Source organism: Mandrillus leucophaeus, unplaced genomic scaffold (assembly GCF_000951045.1).
Source record: "Mandrillus leucophaeus isolate KB7577 unplaced genomic scaffold, Mleu.le_1.0 Scaffold290, whole genome shotgun sequence".
Classification (NCBI taxonomy): Eukaryota; Metazoa; Chordata; class Mammalia; order Primates; family Cercopithecidae; genus Mandrillus; species Mandrillus leucophaeus.
Window position 1 is genome coordinate 1,619,709 of NW_012103032.1, and position 19,233 is coordinate 1,638,941.

General features: G+C 43.7%; 1 protein-coding gene across 2 annotated transcripts in view; it reads right to left on the bottom strand.

The window, feature by feature from the left end:
• Nucleotides 1-3,451: 3,451 nt before the first annotated feature.
• GJC1 (gap junction protein, gamma 1, 45kDa) overlaps nt 3,452-19,233 on the bottom strand; it is a 26,945-nt gene continuing 11,163 nt past the window's right edge. The window contains exons 2-3 of one of the 2 annotated variants that reach the window (XM_011985934.1): nt 7,808-7,883; nt 3,452-6,259 (exon numbers count right to left, since the gene is read on the bottom strand). In XM_011985934.1, the coding sequence (XP_011841324.1) occupies nt 5,049-6,239 (1,191 nt within the window). In that variant the 5' untranslated portion in view covers nt 6,240-6,259; nt 7,808-7,883 and the 3' untranslated portion in view covers nt 3,452-5,048. The remainder of the gene's footprint in view (nt 6,260-7,807; nt 7,884-19,233) is intronic. The other variant, XM_011985935.1, reaches the window with a different exon arrangement.

Here is a 19,233-nt window from a genome sequence, read left to right on the forward strand (position 1 = left end):
CAGATCCTTTCTCAAAACAAACCCCAAAAAACAAAACCAAACATCGATAGAACTACATAGGGACAACAGCAAATACAAATCTTTAAACTCTTCATGATGTGGTCGGAATGAGTACAATTATGCAATTCAATGATTCCAACATTTAATGGTGACTGTGAATTATTACATATTTATTATATATAGATGAGTTTAAATTTTATTTCCAAACTGCATGCCAGGACTTTGTTATTGAGAGAGAGATTCACTCGTTGCCCAGGCTGGAGTGCAATGACGCAATCTCGGCTCACTGCAAGCTCCACCTCCTGGGAATCAAGCGATTCTCGATTCTCGTCTCAGCCCCCTGAGTAGCTGGGACTACAGGCACCCGCCACCACGCCCGGCTAATTTTTGGTATTTTTAGTAGAGATGGGGTTTCACCATGTTGGCCAGGCTGGTCTCAAACTCCTGACCTCATGATCCGCCCGCCTTGGCCTCCCAAAGTGCTGGGATTACAGGCGTGAGCCACCCACTCCTGGCCAAAACCTTTGATTTTTAAAAAGGCGTTTCTTGAAGTATCTTATTAAACATTTGATTTGAAGGAAACTGTGCATGTCTAACATTCTTGCCTTTTACAGAAAGCTGGCTAGCCAAAAACATATCATCAACTATTGATGTTATTTTTAGAAGTGGACTGTCTCTTAAATGAGACAGAAAGCATGAAGTATGGACTTGTACAAGCTGAACGAGTAAATCATGGGTGTAACTGGTAACAAATTAAGTCCATTCTTGGTATAAACTGCTCAAGAGTGTTTCAGACCATCACTGATGTCTGTGATAAACAGCACCAAGCGTCACAGTCCAACTTTTTTTTTAAGCGCCAAGTTCAAACAAGTGACCAATAATGGTTGGTCCTTGAACACCTTTTACCAGAGGCCTTTTCTAACCACTTCGTAACACTTTTGGGAGGTACATAGCTCCTGAACCTTGGAAAAGTAAAGTGATCTGCCTAATTTCATATCATGAATAAATGAGTTAATAAAGTACCTAATACTGATTTTTTCCCCTTTAAAGATACAGATGTCCTTCCAAAGAAAAAAAACACATTATGTGGAAGTCCGAAACTGAGAATCATTCTGCATGGCAAAGTTCATTTGTATCAAGAGTAAATAATTCTACAGACATTAGTCGAGGAAAATCCCCAGAAAAACTGACTTAAAATGATGTAACATACTTGTGGCTTTAAATGAACACATAAAGAAACAGGCAAAACTAAATAAGCAAAAACAAAGCCACAAAAATGAACATTAACATTTCTTTAGGGGAAAATGGTATCTAATTTTCCCCTCAAGTTTGAATTAACCAAAAAAAAAAAAAAAAAAAGCGTATTTCTTTTACAAATCTCTTCTGAATAACGGGTTTTAAGAAGAGCAGGCCGGGCACGGTGGCTCACGCCTGTAATCCCAGCACTTTGGGAAGTTGAGGTGGGCAGATCACAAGGTCAGGAGTTCAAGACCAGCCTGGCCAACATGGTGAAGCCGTGTCTCTACTAAAAATACAAAAAAAAATTAGCCGGGTATGATGACAGCGCCTGTAATCCTAGCTGCTTGGGAGGCTGAGGCAGGAGAATCGCTTGAATCTAGGAGGCGGAGGTTGCAGTGAGCTGAAATCACGCCATTGCATTCCAGCCTGGGCGACAAGAGCAAGACTCCGTCTTAAGAGAAAAATGAAGAGCAAAGGACACACCACATCTGCATAAATCAAAGTGTGTTAAGGAACATAATCATGTTGATTGTATCCTGATTCTAACAGGTGAAGGACTAAGAACTCAACTTATATTTGGAGTAGAAGCAAGTGTCATGATGGAGCATGTCTTATATGGCAATTCAAAACAGTATGATTCTGATGGGGTGGGGAACTAAATGTTGGACAGGCTTTTTATACAACCCCCACCTGCATGTTTCAGAACAATATTCTTAGAGATTCAATGCAGACCCCACCAATGGGTTAGGCAGACACGAATAGGCTCATTTTCTTTCTTTTTTTTTTTTGAGACAGAGTCTCACTCTGTCTTCCAGGCTGGAGTGAAATGGTGTGATCTCAGCTCACTGCAACCTCTGCCTCCTGGGTTCAAGCAATTCTTCTGCCTCAACCTCCCAAGTAGGTGGGATTACAGGCGTCCACCCAGCACGCCTGGCTAATTTTTGTATTTTCAGTAAAGACGAAGTTGCACCACATTGGCCAGTCTGGTCTTGAACTCCTGACCTCAGGTGATCCGCCAGCCTGAGCCTCCTAAAATGCTGGGATTACAGGCATGAGCCACCACGCCTGGCCCATTTTCTTAATGTAAGTTCACAATATGTCATTAGGGGAAAATGACTTTGGCAAACTCATATGCTTTAAAGGCAGAAAGATATGTACTAAGAAGGCAGTTAGAGCTAGAAAATTCTTGACATAATTACAACTTTAGCAAGAGAATAAAAATAGATTTTAAAAGTGTGTGCATGTGGGGAGGTGACAGAGTATCTTTATATGTACTTTAAGAAGCTGACGAGTTATCCAGACACAAAAGGTAACATTCTCATCAGAACAGGCCAAGATGAAACACCAGGGGCACTCTTCATAGAAACTAAGTGGATGCTTCTGGCGCCAAATGTCTTTGCCTGGTTCTTCCTGGCATTTCTGCTTGACTCCTTCCCTCTGTATCATTCTCAAATCCCCAACCTTTCCACTGGCAAAACCACTCTCTTCTCCCTCAGGCTCTGAATAGATAACACAAATGTATGGACATGTTTTGTCCTTCAATTAAAAAACCTGCTTGAAGCTCCATTGACGTAAGAATTAACTGGTAGTTCTTTATCTTACCTAGGCTTATGTATTCAAAATTTTGCCTGTTTTCTTGGAATTATACGAATTTCCTTATTAAGCATTTGATTTGAAGGAAGCTGTGCATGTCTATTAATTACCCATGATATACATGTGTATTACTTTCTGAAACTTCTCCTTCAGTCTCCTTTGAGTTTAATTTTTGCTTAAGATGTTTAGAGTTCCTGAGGTGCTTCTCTGGGCTAAAATTTAAAGTTTTTTTTTTTTGTTTTTTTTTGTTTTTTTTTTAAAGCAAATAAAAGTAAATGAATGGCTAAAAGATAAGGCTAAATTTTCTAGGCTGGGTATGGTGGCTCATGCCTGTAATACTAACACTTTGAGAGGCTGAGGCGGGAGGATCACTTGAACCCAAAAGTTCGAGACCAGCCTGGGCAACATAGTGAGATCTCATCTCTCCAAAAAAATTTTTTTAAAAAGAATTAGCCGAGTATGGTGGCACATGCCTGTAGTCCCAGCTAATCAGGGGGCTGAGGTAGAATGATCGCTTGAGCCTGGGAGGCAGAGGCTGCAGTGAGCTGAGATCATGCTGCTGCACTCCAGCCTGGGTGAAAGAGGGAGACCCTGTCTCAAAAAAAATTTCCTTATTTTCTTGGTGGGGGTAGGAATGCAATGGAGAAACAAAGAAAAACACTGCACAAAGGGTGCAGTGTTCTAGTGTTCATCTAAATAATGGAGAACTGGCATTTTACAATTAAGATATAAAAAATATTCATACTTTCAGAATTTCCAAGTCAGAGGTGGCTTACAATAGCTTTCGTTAGAAAAGGGTGAGACGCACAAATAAAATGCTCCCTGATGGAACGAAGGCCCCTTTAAACCTTTACCAAGCTCTTTCTCAGAAGCTCACAAAATTTAAGACAATGAGAACATGATGAGAAAGCAAAGCTCTGCAACATATGGTTGAAAATGACGATAAAAGACTGCGATAAAAGGCTAGTGGGATGAACATGAATGCTTGTCAGTGACAAACACATTATGCCTACAAGGAATAAATACTGCACTTCTCTTTAGGTCTATTTACAGAGAGGACTCCATGACCTTTCAGGTATAAACCTCCACTGGCAGAATATGTTTAATCACAAAGGTTCTGTGGTAAATTATAAAAAATAAGAAATTTGGATTTAAGCCTTCTGCCATTTCCAATACAAGTAGCTTTGAGTATTCTTGGTTGACAAAGGAATGTTTGCATTTCTAATGTTAACAAAGAAAATATCCACCACTGGCTTCTTAACCAGAGGGAGAGAAGCGGGCAGGTTTCTGGATAGAGGTTTAAGGCAAATCAAACAGGTTCACAACTAGGCATCCTATTAGGGATTCCAGGCATGGCTTTGTTTTCTGACGGACAGCTCCACATCATCTCAAGCCAGGTTTTCCACATTGCTACCAAACTGGGGACACATTTCTGTATCAGGCTTTTGAAAGAACTTTAAGTTATATACACACACCGTCAAAGCATATACTGGTGATGCTTGATATTTAAAGGAATCCTACAGTGAATCATTTATTTCCTTTGAAAATAAGGTTTTCAAAAACTGGCTACAACTCTGATTGCATGAATGAGATTCAAAGATTTCTCATGTAAAAGAAAGATCTCAACCTCCTTATACTGTGAACTTGCTTTCCAAGACTAAAAACTGGTATCTCCTCTTCAGTCTCCTTACACATCTGAAATCATTCCTGCAATATGAGAGGCACTTTTATTAGGTGTAGCATCTATTAAAAACTCTAAAGCCAGGGTAGAATTTGCTGAACAAAGTAATAGCACTAGCCTAATAGGCATTACTTATAAGGACTTTTTCCCCTTTAATATAAAAGTATAACTACAGCAGTTCAATGTACAAATACAAAAAAAGTTCTCATACTAAAAAAAAAGTACCATAATACTGTACATACAAAAACTGTTCAACAAGAATGATTTAAATATGTCTGTTCTTCTCCAGATCTGGAAGACACAAATGTAAAGTTCTGCAACTGTATTATTGCTAAGAACATGTGCCCAGGAACACTGTGTTTCCGTTTCTCCCCCTCAGCCCAGCCCCGCCTCCAGAGTCCCCTGAGCTTGGATCATGAGCCAACAGCATCCCTGAAGATAACCAGAGCCAAATGTTTACTCAATGGAAGTCATTATTCAGTGAGCTGCTGCTTACCATAAACTATGAAAAGCACAGGTTTTAAGCCCGCCAGGATTAAATCCAGACGGAGGTCTTCCCATCCCCTGATTTGCTACTGGCAGTGCTTTTGTTGGACCCAGCTTTGGACCCCACTTTGGCCTTCTTCTCCCGGGGACCATGAGGGTTGTTTTGGTGACTGTAGGCCTGAATTGCCAGATCCAAGCGTTCCTGAGCCATCCTGATCTCCCGCTGCAGAGCCTCCAGGTCAGCTGGGAGGTTCTCTTCATGGCTGCCATACTGCTGTTCCTGGGCTGTGTTGGCCTTGTTTTGCTTGTAGGCGATCTTAGCATTGGATAGTTCGGTGTACTGGATTTGATCTGGTTTGACAGCAATGTTATAGCCAGGGGGAGCAGATGGTGTATTCCAAGTGAAAGGATAATTATAAGCACCCGGATCCTCAAGTTCCCTCCTTTTACTGTTTAGTGAGTCTCGAATGGTCCCAAACCCTAAATGAAGCATCTCCCAAATGTTAAGCAAGAGGCAAAGGCCTGTAACACCATACATTATCAGAAGGAAGATGGTCTTTTCAGTGGGTCTAGAAATAAAGCAGTCTATCTTATGAGGGCAAGGAAGTCTGCTGCACACATAAAACGGGTGGACTTGGAAGCCATATAGAAAATACTGCCCTATCAGAAAACCCACCTCAAACACGGTCCTTGCCAGCAACTGCAGCACATAGATTTTCATGAGCCCATCTTCCCGAATCCGTCGTCGGCCATCATGCTTAGGTTTGGGTTGGCTCTGCTCTTTATTTTCTTTATCACTTTCTAACTCCATCTCTGGATACATCATAGGATCCTCTTCATTATCCTCCTCTGTTTCTTCCAGAGCCCGGTGTTGTTTCCAGCGCATTGCATAGGGCTTGCTCCGAGCCGCCTTCTTGTCTGCTTCACCGTGCTCCATTTTGGCAATCTTGTGGATAGCATAACCCAGGTACATCACAGAGGGAGTTGCCACCAGGATGATCTGGAACACCCAGAAGCGTACATGGGAGAGGGGTGCAAACGCATCATAGCAGACATTCTCGCAGCCCGGCTGTTCTGTGTTGCACACAAATTTGCTTTGCTCATCGTAATAGATGGATTCTCCTCCTACAGCTGTAAGGACAATCCGGAAGACAATCAGAACAGTGAGCCAGATCTTCCCCACAAATGTGGAATGGTTGTGAATCTCCTCTAGCAGGCGAGTCAGGAAGCTCCAACTCATGGTGATTGAATTGGTATGCCCTGATAAAAGTGGAAAAATACCAAAAGAAAATCAACAAATATATTAAATCTTAATTTAATTATTAATTTATGATATCTCTAGGAACTACTACTTTGAATACTTGAAATCTAACTTCAAGGTTCACAGTGGAACAAATGTTAGAATAAACAGCATCTCGGTTGGGTGCGATGGCTCACGCCTGTAATCCCAGCTCTTTGGGAGGCCAAGGCAGGCAGATTACCTGAGGTCAGGAGTTAAAGACCAGCCTGGTCAACATGGTGAAACTCCGTCTCTATAAAAATACAAAAATTACCCGGGCACGGTGGTGTGTGCCTGTAATCCCAGCTGCTCAGGAGGCTGAGGCAGGAGAATCACTTGAACAGAGCAAGACTCCATCTCAAAAAAAAGAGAATAAACAGCATCTCACTCTCCACTATCTTCAGGCAGGTCAATTCACCTCAGTCAACACCTGTTGGCCCTACAAGGTCCTAGAAAGTATGGATTACTTTCACATCTCCTCTGGTTTGAAAGGTAAACTTGTAGCTACTACTTATCGAGATGTATTTCTCAGACCTCGGTTCTTTTTTTTTTTTTTTTTTGAGACAGTTTCCCTCTTTCACCCAGGCTGCAGTGCAGTGGCGTGATCTTGGCTCACTGCAACCTCTGCCTCCTGTGCTCAAGTGATTCTTGTGCCTCAGCCTCCGAGTAGCTGGGATTACAGGCATGCACCACCATTTTTGTATTTTTAGTAGAGATGAGGTTTCACCATGTTGGCCAGGCTGGTCTCGAACTCCTGACCACAGGTGATCCTCCTGCCTTGGCCTCTCAAAGTGCTGGGATTACAGGTGTGAGCCACCATGCCTGGCCATACCCAGGTTCTTTACACATACTATTATTTCATGAGACCTTCAGAATTTTGTGAGATAGAGATTAAAAAAACACACAGGTATAGTTATTCGGTCCAATCACAGAAAAACCACCACGGAGAACATGAAGGGGACACCTTGGCTAGACTCCACTGTGAAGGGGTGACTTATTAGGAAACTTAAATTTTAGACAAGTGCTAAAAGAGATTAAGAAGATGGTACAGCTACAAACTGCTGGCAATCATTAAGAACTAAAAAGACGAAGGGAACTAGGAAGATCTTCCCTAGCTAGACTGCATAGCATACCAGATTTTGGTTTCACTTAGAAGCCCACAGTGAATGGTTTTGCAATAAATATTATACCCCTTTACTATATAACAGAATCTACAAATTATACTTCTGTACCTTATTTATGGCAGACATTAAAAAATGATTGCCAAACTGAATTGTGAGGACATAAAATTCAATCAACAGCAAATCCACTTAAAATAGCATTTTAAAGGATAGTTTCTTTCTGAGATTCCCAGATCTACATCCAGGATCCAGGTAAAAGCACCTAAATGAGGTAATATATGGGAAATCCCCAATAGAACCCCAACACAAAGTAGACTTAACTTTTAACTTGTCTTCCTCCCTCTCCCAGTTTACTTCTGCAGATTACAGATGATTTGTCAGCACCACCTAAGTTTAAATACACTTTACCTGTTGTCCAGAGCTTCTGTTACCCAAAATTTTCTTAGAGAAATGATGTTTTGATTGCAATTTTTCCAGATTCCCTCTGGAAAGGAAAAAGAAAAGAGCAGGTCATAAGCTTCCTGCCACAGAAAACAATGAATCACTAAAATGCTATTTTCAGAAAGAAACAAAGTTTTCTATGTACCATAAAAATCAATGAGAATAAGATGGAAACAGGCTTCAGTTTGAATACCAGTTTTCTCCTCCCCATACAGGTGGCAGGAGAAACTACATAACAGGTGACCTAAAGATTCTTAAGTCACCAGTCCAAGAATATACAACAGGAAGATGAGTCAGTAGTAAAAGCATGAAGCAGATAAACTCTGGCACCTATAGGAAAAAGCCAAAGCAGAAGAATTGCAGCAAATTGAAAGTGGGTCACTAAAGGTCTTGCAAAAACCTTCACCCCGTCTGCTGTATTCCCTGAAGCAGCCAATACGCCTCTCAGGGGGATTTAAGCAGCTAACCAGGAGCAAGCTGTTTAGCTAAAACACCCAACAGCTGGCTCTCAGTCACAGGAACACCCGTCTCCATAGGAGGTGATTTACAGATACAACTGCTCACAAAAAGTCACAGAAAGAAAACACCTGTATCTGTACTGGATTAAACAGCAAAACAGAAAAGTTTCCAAGATGAATTATGCTCATCATCAAGCTCTGGCAACTCTGCATACCTCTGGCCAAATGTCATCCGTAAGGCGAGAAAATAAATTTAAAACAATTCCTGAATGTTATGTGTTTATAGTAAATTAAAAGAGTGCTTTGTTTTGTTGTTTAAAGATACAGGGAAAAAAAACTGGAACAATTTCCAAAGGACCAATGGGGAAAAAAAAGTGCAGGCATGAAGCTGCATAAAGATTTGCATATAAGCCTGGGCAATATAGTGAGACCCTATCTTTCCAAATTTTAAAAAAATTAGCTGGGTGTGGTGGCAGTGGTGGCCAATGCAGTCCAACCTGGTAGACAGAACAACACCCTCTTACACACACACACAAGCACACACACACACACATGGCCCAGCACAGTGGCTCAAGCCTGTAATCCCAGGACTTTGGGAGGCCAAGGAGGGGGGATCACTTGAGTTCAGGAGTTTGAGACCAGCCTGGGCAACATGTGAAACCCAGTCTTCACCAAACAACAACAACAACAACAACAACACCCCCCAAAATTAGCATGGTGATGAACACCTGTGGTCCCAGCTACTCGGGAGGCTCAAGTGAAAGAATCACTTGAGCCCAAGAGGTAGAGGTTGCAGTGAGTTGTGATCGTGCCACTGCACTTCAGCCTAGGTGACAGCGAAACCTCAAAAAAATAAACAAACAAAGAAGCAAAAAGATTTATATATGAAGAATCCAGGCCAGGCGTGGTGGCTCATGCCTGTAATCCCAGCACTTTGGGAAGCCGAGGTGGGTGGATCACCTCAAGTCGGGAGTTCAAGACCAGCCTGACCAACATGAAGAAACCTTGTCTCTACTAACTAAAAATACAAAATCAGCCAGGTGTGGTGGTGCATGCCTGTAATCCCAGCTATTTGGGAGGCTGAGGGAGGAGAATCGCTTGAACCTGGGAGGTGGAGGTGGCAGTGAGCTGAGATCGCACCATTGCCCTCCAGCCTGGGCAACAAGAGCAAAACTCCATCTCAAAACAAAACAAAACAAACAAAAGAATCCAGCTGAGCATGATGGCTCACACCTGTAATCTCAGCACTTTGAAAGGCTGAGGAAGGAGGATCACTTGAAACTGGGAGCTCAAGACTGCAATGAGCTATGATCATACCACTGCACTCCTGCCTGGGCGAAAGAGGGAGACTCTAACACAATAGAATTTCCAGTATAGCTCCCATGTCTAGCCCTGCTTCCCAACTGAGCTCACCACCTCTTTTCTCATTGAATACACAAGTTATAGAACCTCAAAACAAGAAGTAAATAATATAAAATCTTTAAACGGTGATTTAAGCCAGGTTTCCAACACAGAACTCCATGATTCCATCCACAAATTCTCTGCAGGCTCAGATTTTCCCTAAAGCCTGAAATTTCTATTTGTTCCAATAAGCCAAAATTATGAAAATACAATTAGTTAGAACTAACTCATCTGTTATATCTCCATCCACAAAGATAAATGTGTATCTTTTTTTTTGAGACAGAGTCTCGCTTTGTCAGCCAGGCTAGAGTGCAGTGGCACGATCTTGGCTCACTGCAAGCTCCGCCTCCCAGGTTCATGCCATTCTCCTGCCTCAGCATCCCGAGTAGCTGGGACTACAGGCGCCCGCCACCACACCCAGCTAAATTTTTTGCATATTTTAGTAGAAACTGGGTTTCACCGTGTTAGCCAGGATGGTCTCGATCTCCTGACTTCATGATCCACCTGCCTTGGAGCTCACTGCAACTTCCACCTCCCAAAGTGCTGGGATCACAGGTGTGAGCCACCACGCCTGGCTGATTTTTGTATTTTTAGCAGAGACGGGGTTTTCACCATGTTGGCCAGGCTGGTCTTGAACTCCTGACCTCAGGTAATCCGCCTGCCTCGGCCTCCCAAAGTGCTGGGATTACAGGCATAAGTCACCGAACTTGGCCTTTTTTTTTTGGAGACAAGGTCTCTTTGTTATCCAGGCTGGAGTGCAGCGACACGATCTCAGCTCACTGCAGCCTCAACCTCCCCAGATTCAGGTGATCCTCTCACCTGAGCTTCCCAAATACCTGAGACCACAGTTGCATGCCACCATGCCTGGCTAATTTTTGTATTTTTTGTAGAGAAGAGGTTTTGCCATGTTACCCAGGCTGGTTCTCAACTCCTGGGCTCAAGTGATCTGCCTGCCTCGGCCTTCCAAAGTACTAGGATTATGAGCATGAGCCACTGTGCCCGGTCTCTTTCTCTTAATATAACTCTGTGGGGAAAAAAATAGGCCAGGCGTGCTGGCTCACGCCTGTAATCCCAGCACCTTGGGAGGCTGAGGCGGGTGGATCACCTGAGGTCGGGAGTTTGAGACTGGCCTGGCTAACATGGTGAAACCCTGTCTCTACTAAAAACACAAAATTAGTCGGGCATGGTGGCGCGTGCCCGTAATCCCAGCTACTCGGGAGAATGAGGCAGGAGAATGGCTTGTACCCGGGAGGCAGATGTTGCAGTGAGCCAAGATCGTGCCATTGCACTCCACCCTGGGAAAGAGCAAAACTCCATCTCAAAAAAAAAGAAAAAAAAAAAAACCCGGCCGGGTGCGGTGGCTCACGCCTGTAATCCCAGCACTTTGGGAGGCTGAGGCGGATGGATCACCAGGTCAGGATACCGAGACCAGTCTGGCCAACATGGTGAAACCGTGTCTCTACTAAAAACACAAAAAAATTAGCCGGGTGTGGTGGCACACACCTGTAGTCCCAGCTACTCAGGAGGCTGAGGCAGGAGAACGGCTTGAACTAGGGAGACAGAGGTTGCAGTGAGTTGAGACTGCGCCACTGCACTCCAGCCTGGCAACAGAGCAAGACTCTGTCTCAAAAAACAAAACAAAACAAAACAAAACGCCCATAACATTAAAACCCATGTATGCCTATTGTTCCATTATTGGAATGCTAAGCATGTGGGAGTTATTTATATCCTACTTCTCAAGATCATTGCCAAGGTCTGATTTTTTCAAATTCAAAAAATTGCAATCTCAGACATAAATGGGTTAAAAGAAAGAAACACACAAAAAACCCCATAATCACAGCTACTTACAAATGTTTTGGTTTTCCTTATGTCCTTCTAGTCTTTATCTAAATGAATACTCTTTCCAAAAAACATTAATTTACAAAGGGATCTAGTAGCAAAAATGAACTTTTTTTTTTTTGAGACAGAGTCTGGCTCTGTAGCCCAGGCTGGAGTGCAGTGGCATAATCTCGGCTCACTGCAAGCTCCACCTCGCTGGTTCATGCCATTCTCTTGCCTCAGCCTCCCGAGTAGCTGGGACTACAGGCGCCCACCACCACGCCCGGCTAATTTTTTGTATTTTTAGTAGAGACGGGGTTTCACCGTGTTAGCCAGGTTGGTCTCGATCTCCTGACCTTGTGATCTGCCCGCCTTGGCCTTCCAAAGTGCTGGGATTACAGGCGTGAGTCACTATGCCTGGCTTTCTCTTTTTTTTTTTAAATTGAGACAGAGTCTCACTGTCGCCCAGGCTGGAGTTCTGTGGCACAATTTCAGCTCACTGCACCCTCCACCTCCCAGGTTCACACCATTCTCCTGCCTCAGCCTCCCGAAGAGCTGGGACTATAGGCATGCGCAACCACGCCCGGCTAATTTTTGGTATTTTTAGTAGAGACAGAGTTTCACCATGTTAGCCAGGATGGTCTCCATCTCCTGACCTCATGTTCTGCCTACCTCAGCCTCCCAAAGTGCTGGGATTACAGGCGTGAGCCACCATGCTCAGCCAAACTTCTCTTACACTTGTTTACTATTTGTATTTCTTTTTGTGTAAATATGTTTACCAACTTAACTCCAACATCTCACAAAATGGGTGATGAGCAACTAACCTTCCTTCCTTCCTTCTCCTTTCCTCCCTCTCTTTTTTTTTTTTTTTTTTTTTTTGAGACAAGAGTCTCTCTCTGTTGCCTAGGCTGGAGCGCAGTACCACGATCTCAGCTGACTGCAGCTCTGTCTCCCAGGTTCAAGCAATTCTCCTGTCTTAGCCTCCCGAGTAGCTGGGACTACAGGCGCACACCACCATGCCCAGCTAATTTTTATATTTTTAGCAGAGACGGGGTTTCACCCCGTTGGCCAGTCTGGTCTTGAACTCCTGACCTCAGGAGATCCGCCCGCCTCTGCCTCCCAAAGTGCTGGGATTACAGGTGTGTCACTGCACCCAGCCACAACTGTCTTTCTAAAATAAAGAACCATGGGCTTCCTAAAATGAATGGCAGTATCACCACTGTTTTTACCGGTCGAGTCAGTAAGTTTTTCTTTGATACTCTTCCTTTTCCTCTCCTTCCAAGTTACTTTTTTTTTTTTTTGAGACAAGAGTCTCTGTTGCCCAGGCTGCAGCGCAGTACTGTGATCGCTGCAGCCTTCGTCTCCCGGATTCAAGCAATTCTCCTGCCTTAGCCTCCCGAGTAGCTGGGACTAAAGGTGCACACCACCATGCCCAACCAATTTTTGTTATTTTTAGGAGAGATGAGGTTTCGCCATGTTGACCAGCCTGGTCTCCAACTCCTGACCTCAGGTGATTCACCCATCTCGGCCTCCCAAAGTGCTGGGATTACAGGCGTGAGCCACCATGCCTGGCCACAAGTTATCCATTCTTACTCTCAGTGAAATGTCAAATAATTCCTGGGGGATGACTGTGGTCTGGGAAACATTTTGAAAACATTAGTCCTCATTTCTGTAATGGGTCACTCATTCTCTAGGCAAGCCCCCTTCCCAGCAGCTATGTATTAACAAAGCATTAAGGATTGGCTTACAATGTTACAGAGTACAATACTCCACCAGAGAAATTAAGATCATTTCAAGAAGTAGAAGGCAGGTTCTGGAATTAACATTTCTAAATAGAATATGTCACTACCAATTGTGGTCTCACTGTGAAGAAAAGCCGGTTCTTGCTCCGCTGAAGTTTCCTTTCTCCTGAACCATTATTATTATTATTATTATTATTAGAGACAGAGTCTTGCTCTGTCTCCCAGGCTGGAGTGCAGTGGCATGATCTCAGCTCACTGCAAGCTCTGCCTCCCGGGTTCACGCCATTCTCCTGCCTCCTGCCTCAGCCTCCCGAGACTATAGGCGCCCGCCACCACGCCCGGCTAATTTTTTTATTTTTAGTGGAGACGTGGCCTCACCATGTTAGCCAGGATGGTCTCAATCTCCTGACCTTGTGATCCACCCACCTCAGCCTCCCAAAGTGCTGGGATTACAGGCATAAGCCACCGCACCCAGCCCTGAACCATTATTTTATCTACTTTTTTATTGAATGGCTTCTTAAATAATTTTTTTAAAGAATGCTGCAATTCATGGAAGCCCATAATTCAAAAGGATTCACTCACTCACACACAAAAAACCCTGGAGATCTGCAGAGGGGCCCCTCAGTCTTCAGAACTGATCAGTGCACAAGTGAGGAAATAGTCTACACAAGGGACCTGAACAGGTGCCTAAAATTCAGGACATAGGGCCGGGAGCGATGGCTCATGCCTGTAATCCTAGCACTTTGGGAGGCCAAGGCAGGTGGATCACCTAAGGTCAGGAGTTTGAGATCAACCTGGCCAACATGGCGAAACCCTATCTCTACTAAAAATACAAAAATTAGTCGGGTGTGGTGGCATGTGCCTGTAATCCCAGCTACCTGGAGGCTGAGGCAGGATAATCACTTGAACCCGGGGAGCAGAGGTTGCAGTGAGCCGAGATGGCGCCACTTCACTCAAGCGTGGGTGAAAGAGCAACACTCAGTCTCAGAGAAAAAAAAAAAAAAATTTTTTTTCAGGACCTGTCTTCTCTGGCTTCCCTGCTTCTGAAAACAAACTCGGTTATAGTGTAAGGGCTGAGAGTCTGAGAGTCAGCTGTGAATGGCTCTTATGAATAAAAAATCATTTCTCCATACTCCATCTACAAATAGAAAATGACATGGAAGCACAAGTCAAGAGGTGGAGATGGGTAGAGGCCAAATATCTCAATGTCTTTTGCTAATTAGTAAAGCCCCAATTTTTCATTATTATTTTTTTGAGACTGGGTCTCGCCATCACCCAGGTTGGAGTGCAGTGGCGTGATCTCAGCTCACTGCAACCTCCACCTCTTGGGTTCAAATGATTCTCCTGCCTCAGCCTCCTAAGTAGCTGGGATCCAACTGATTTATATGTACTTTTATACTTAATATCTTCGTGAATACATCCTAAATGCCTTGTCAACTCAAGTTGAGTTTGTATCTATAAATTCTAGGAGGTGGTATTGTTAGGTCACAGGCAATGTAAATCTGCATGGTTTTTGCTTTGTACTGTCATTTGATTTTCAAAAAAGGCACTAGTAATTTACAGCGCCTGGCAATGAATGTATACTTAAAACAACTTCACCTCCACCTCTTCAGCACTGGCATTATGCTCCTTTACTAAATGCAAAATGGCATTTCAAAATCATGTCAATTGTATGTTTCTAAGACAGTAGGATACGTTCCCCCTCATATATCCAACCTCTTTGTGGGTTATTTCCATCCTTTTACCTATTTGTCTACAGAAGGTACTCTTGATATAGTATAGGCATTGATTATTTGACATTTAATATAAACATCTCAGTTTATTTTACTGACTTCCTTCAAATTTTATTATTTTTATAGAATCGTATCAATTCTTTAAAAAATTAGAAGGTTTAAAAAGTTGTTTTTTTCTAAAGTGGCTTCTATTTTTTAAAAAGAATACTGCAATTCATGGTAGCCCATAATTCAAAAGGATTCACTCACACAAAGAAAACCTAAATACTGAAGAAAATCATGTTTGCTTATATAACATTTATTAGAAATCAAATGTGCTATTTTTAGTCTATTTTCCTAATAACTTTGACACAAATCTACCTTGTCTTATACTAGAAAACAGAATTTAAAAAATGGGCTGGCATCAACATGGTAATAAATTACGTAATTCTCTCTCAAATTCTTATCTCAAGAGTTTTCTATAGGTTATATCCAAACAGAATCAAATTAACACCGCATTTTTTTCCAGCCGGGCGAGGTGGCTCAAGCCTGTAATCCCAGCACTTTGGGAGGCCGAGACGGGCGGATCACGAGGTCAGGAGATCGAGACCATCCTGGCTAACACGGTGAAACCCCGTCTCTATTAAAAAATACAAAAAACTAGCCGGGCGAGGTGGCGGGCGCCTGTAGGAGGCTGAGGCAGGAGAATGGCGTAAACCCGGGAGGCGGAGCTTGCAGTGAGCTGAGATCCGGCCACTGCACTCCAGCCCGGGCGACAGAGCGAGACTCTGTCTCAAAAAACAAAAACAAAAACAAAAACAAAAACAAATCACCGCATTTTTCTGTAAAACATAATTCATAGTTTTGTTTTTTGTTTTCTGAGACAGAGTGTCGCTCTGTTACCCAGGCTGGAGTGCAATGGCGAAGTCTCAGCTCACTGCAACCTCTGCCTCCTGGGTTCAAGCAATTCTCCTGCCTCAGCTTCCCAAGTAGCTGGGATTACAGCCTCTTGCCACCACGCCTGGCTAATTTTTCTATTTTTAGTAGACATAGGGTTTTACCATGTTATCCAGGCCGGTCTCGAACTCCTGACCTCAACTCATCCCACTGCCTCAGCCTCCCAAAGTGCTAGGATTACAGACGTGAGCCACCACGCCCAGCCGAATTCATAGGATTTTTGAAGGTCGAATGTAATGAACACTATTTGAATTATTTCAGCAGGTAGATTCTAATATTAAACTCATTTTAAAGATGAGGAAATTAGGTTTAAAATTTTATAATTTGCCGGCCAGGCACAGTGGCTCACGCCTGTAATCCCAGCACTTTGGGAGGCCGAGGCGTGTGGATCACCTGAAGTCAGGAGTTCGAGACCAGCGTGACGAAGACGGAGAAACCCGCCTCTACTAAAAATACAAAATTAGCCAGGCATGGTGGTGTATGCCTGTAATCCCAGCTACTTGAGAGGCTGTGGCAGGAGAATCGCTTGAATCAGGAAGTCGGAGGTTGCAGTGAGCTGAGATCTCACCACAGCACTCCAGCCTGATGACAGAGCAAGACTCCATCTCAGAAAGAAAGGAAAAAAAAACTTTATAATTTGCCGACCAGGCGCAGTGGTTCACTCCTGCAATCCTAGCACTTTGGGAAGCCGAGGCGGGCGGATCACCTGAAGTCAGGAGTTCAAGACCAGCCTGACCAAGATGAAGAAATCCTATCTACTAAAAATACAAAATTAGCCAGGTGTGATGGTGCAGGCCTGTAATCCTAGCTACTTGGGAGGCTGAGGCAGGAGAATCACTTGAACTCAGGAGGCAGAGGTTGCGGTGAGCCGAGATCGTGCCATTGCACCCCAGCCTGGGCAACAAGAGCGAAACTCCATCTCAAAAAAAACCAAAAACCAAAAAACTTTATTATTTGCCTAAAATCATCTACTTATTAAGTAATGAAGCCAGAATTAGAAGTCAGGCAGTCTTGCACTAGAGTTTGGGCTCTTTCTTGACCACTCACTAGTAAAGAATTACATTACAGGCCAGGCGTGGTGGCTCAAGCCTGTAATCCCAGCACTTTGGGAGGCCGAGACGGGCGGATCACGAGGTCAGGAGATCGAGACCATCCTGGCTAACACGGTGAAACCCTGTCTCTACTAAAAAATACAAAAAACTAGCCGGGAGAGGTGGCGGGTGCCTGTAGTCCCAGCTACTCGGGAGGCTGAGGCAGGAGAATGGCATAAACCCAAGAAGCGGAGCTTGCAGTGAGCTGAGATCCGGCCACTGCACTCCAGCCCGGGCGACAGAGTGAGACTCAATCTCAAAAAAAAAAAAAAAAAAAAAAAAAAAAAGAATTACATTACAGATGGAATTATGTACAGGTTCTATGTGACCCTAATCCCAATCTTTAGGATCAGAGCTGTGAAAGAAAAGCACAAGGCTGGGCACAGTGGCTCATGCCTGTAATCCCAGTACTTTGGGAGGCCGAGGTGGGTGGATCACCTGAAATCAGGAGTTTGAGACCAGCCTGGCCACCATAGTAAAACCCTCTCTCTACTAAAAATACAAACATTAGCTGGGCGTGGTGGCAGGCACCTATAATCCCAGCTACTCAGGAGGCTGAGGCTAAGACTGGAGAATCGCTTGAACCCGGGAGGTGGTGGTTGTAGTGAGCCAAGATCACGCCATTGCACTCCAGCCTGCGCAACAAGAGTGAAACTCTGTCTCCAAAAAAAAAAAAAAGAAACGCACAAACACCAGAAAGAAAATAAATAAATTTCAGAGTTTAAGATCTTAAAATGTAAAATGGAATGAAGGTTTAAAAGCGAAATAAAACAAGCTTTCTTCATAGCTGGGGAGGAAGGAATAAATGGTATCTTTGACAAAAATGATTTAATTAAGAAGGATAATTTATTTGGGCATTGAGAATAGGAAGATCACAAAACCACTATTAATTTAAAAATTCACTTTTAAGTGTATCTTTGGAAAAGTCTCTAATAGTCTCATGTTTAAAAAAAAAAAAAAGGCCAGGCACGGTGGCTCACATCTGTAATCCCAGCACTTTGGGAGGCTGAGGCAGGCGGATCACGAGGTCAGGAGTTCAAGACCAGCCTGGCCAACATGGTGAAATCCAGTCTCTACTAAAAATACAAAAATTAGCCAGGCCTGGTGGCAGGCGCCTGTAATCCCAGCTACTCGGGAGGCTGAGGCAGGAGAATTGCTTCAACCCGGAAGGCGGAGGTTGCAGTGAGCCAAGTGGAGTGATACCACTGCACTCCAGCCTGGGCAATACAGCAAAAGAGCAAAACTCCATCTGGGGGTGTGGGGCGGGAAGAAGTTGGCTGGGAGTGATGGCTTACGCCTGTAATACCAGCACTTTGGGAGGCTGAGATGGGCGGAACACTTCAGCTCAGGAGTTCAAGACCAGCCTGGACAAGATGGCGAGACCCCATCTCTATTTAAAAAAAGAAAACAAAAAACAAAACCTCTCAAGTTTTTCAAATCAAGCACTAAAAACCCCCCATTAACCTGCGTCCTGTTTTTACTATTTTACTGTGGTAGAATACACATAAAATGTACTATCTTATTAAGTGTACAGTTGAAGTATTAAATACATTCATAGCATTATCAACCATCACCACTACCTCCAGAATTTTTTTCATCTTGTAAAACTGAAACTCTAGACCCAGAAACAGTAACTCCCCATTTCCCCTTCTCCCAGCCCCTGGCAATCACCATTCTACTTTCTCTATGGTTTTGACTACCTAATTATCTCATATAAATGGAATTATGTATTTCTCTTTTTGTGTCTGGCTTATTTCACTCAGCATAATGTGTTCAAGGTTTATCTACGTTATAGCATGTGTCAGAATTTCCTTCCTTCGGCCGGGCGTGGTGGCTCATGCCTGTAATCCCAGCACTCTGGGAGGCTGAGGCAGGCAGATCACAAGGTCAGGAGATCGAGACCATCCTGGCTAACACAGTGAAACCCCCTCTCTACTAAAAATACAAAAAATTAGCCGGGTGCGGTGGCGGGCGCCTGTAGTCCCAGCTACTCAGGAGGCAGAGCTTGCAGTGAGCCGAGATCACGCCACTGCACTCCAGCCTGGGTGACAGAGAGAGACTCCGTCTCAAAAAAATAAAAAATAAAAAATAGCCGGGCACGGTGGCTCACGCCTGTAATCCCAGCACTTTGGGAGGCCGAGGCGGGCGGATCACAAGGTCAGGAGATCGAGACCATGGTGAATAACATGGTGAAACCCTGTCTCTATTAAAAAA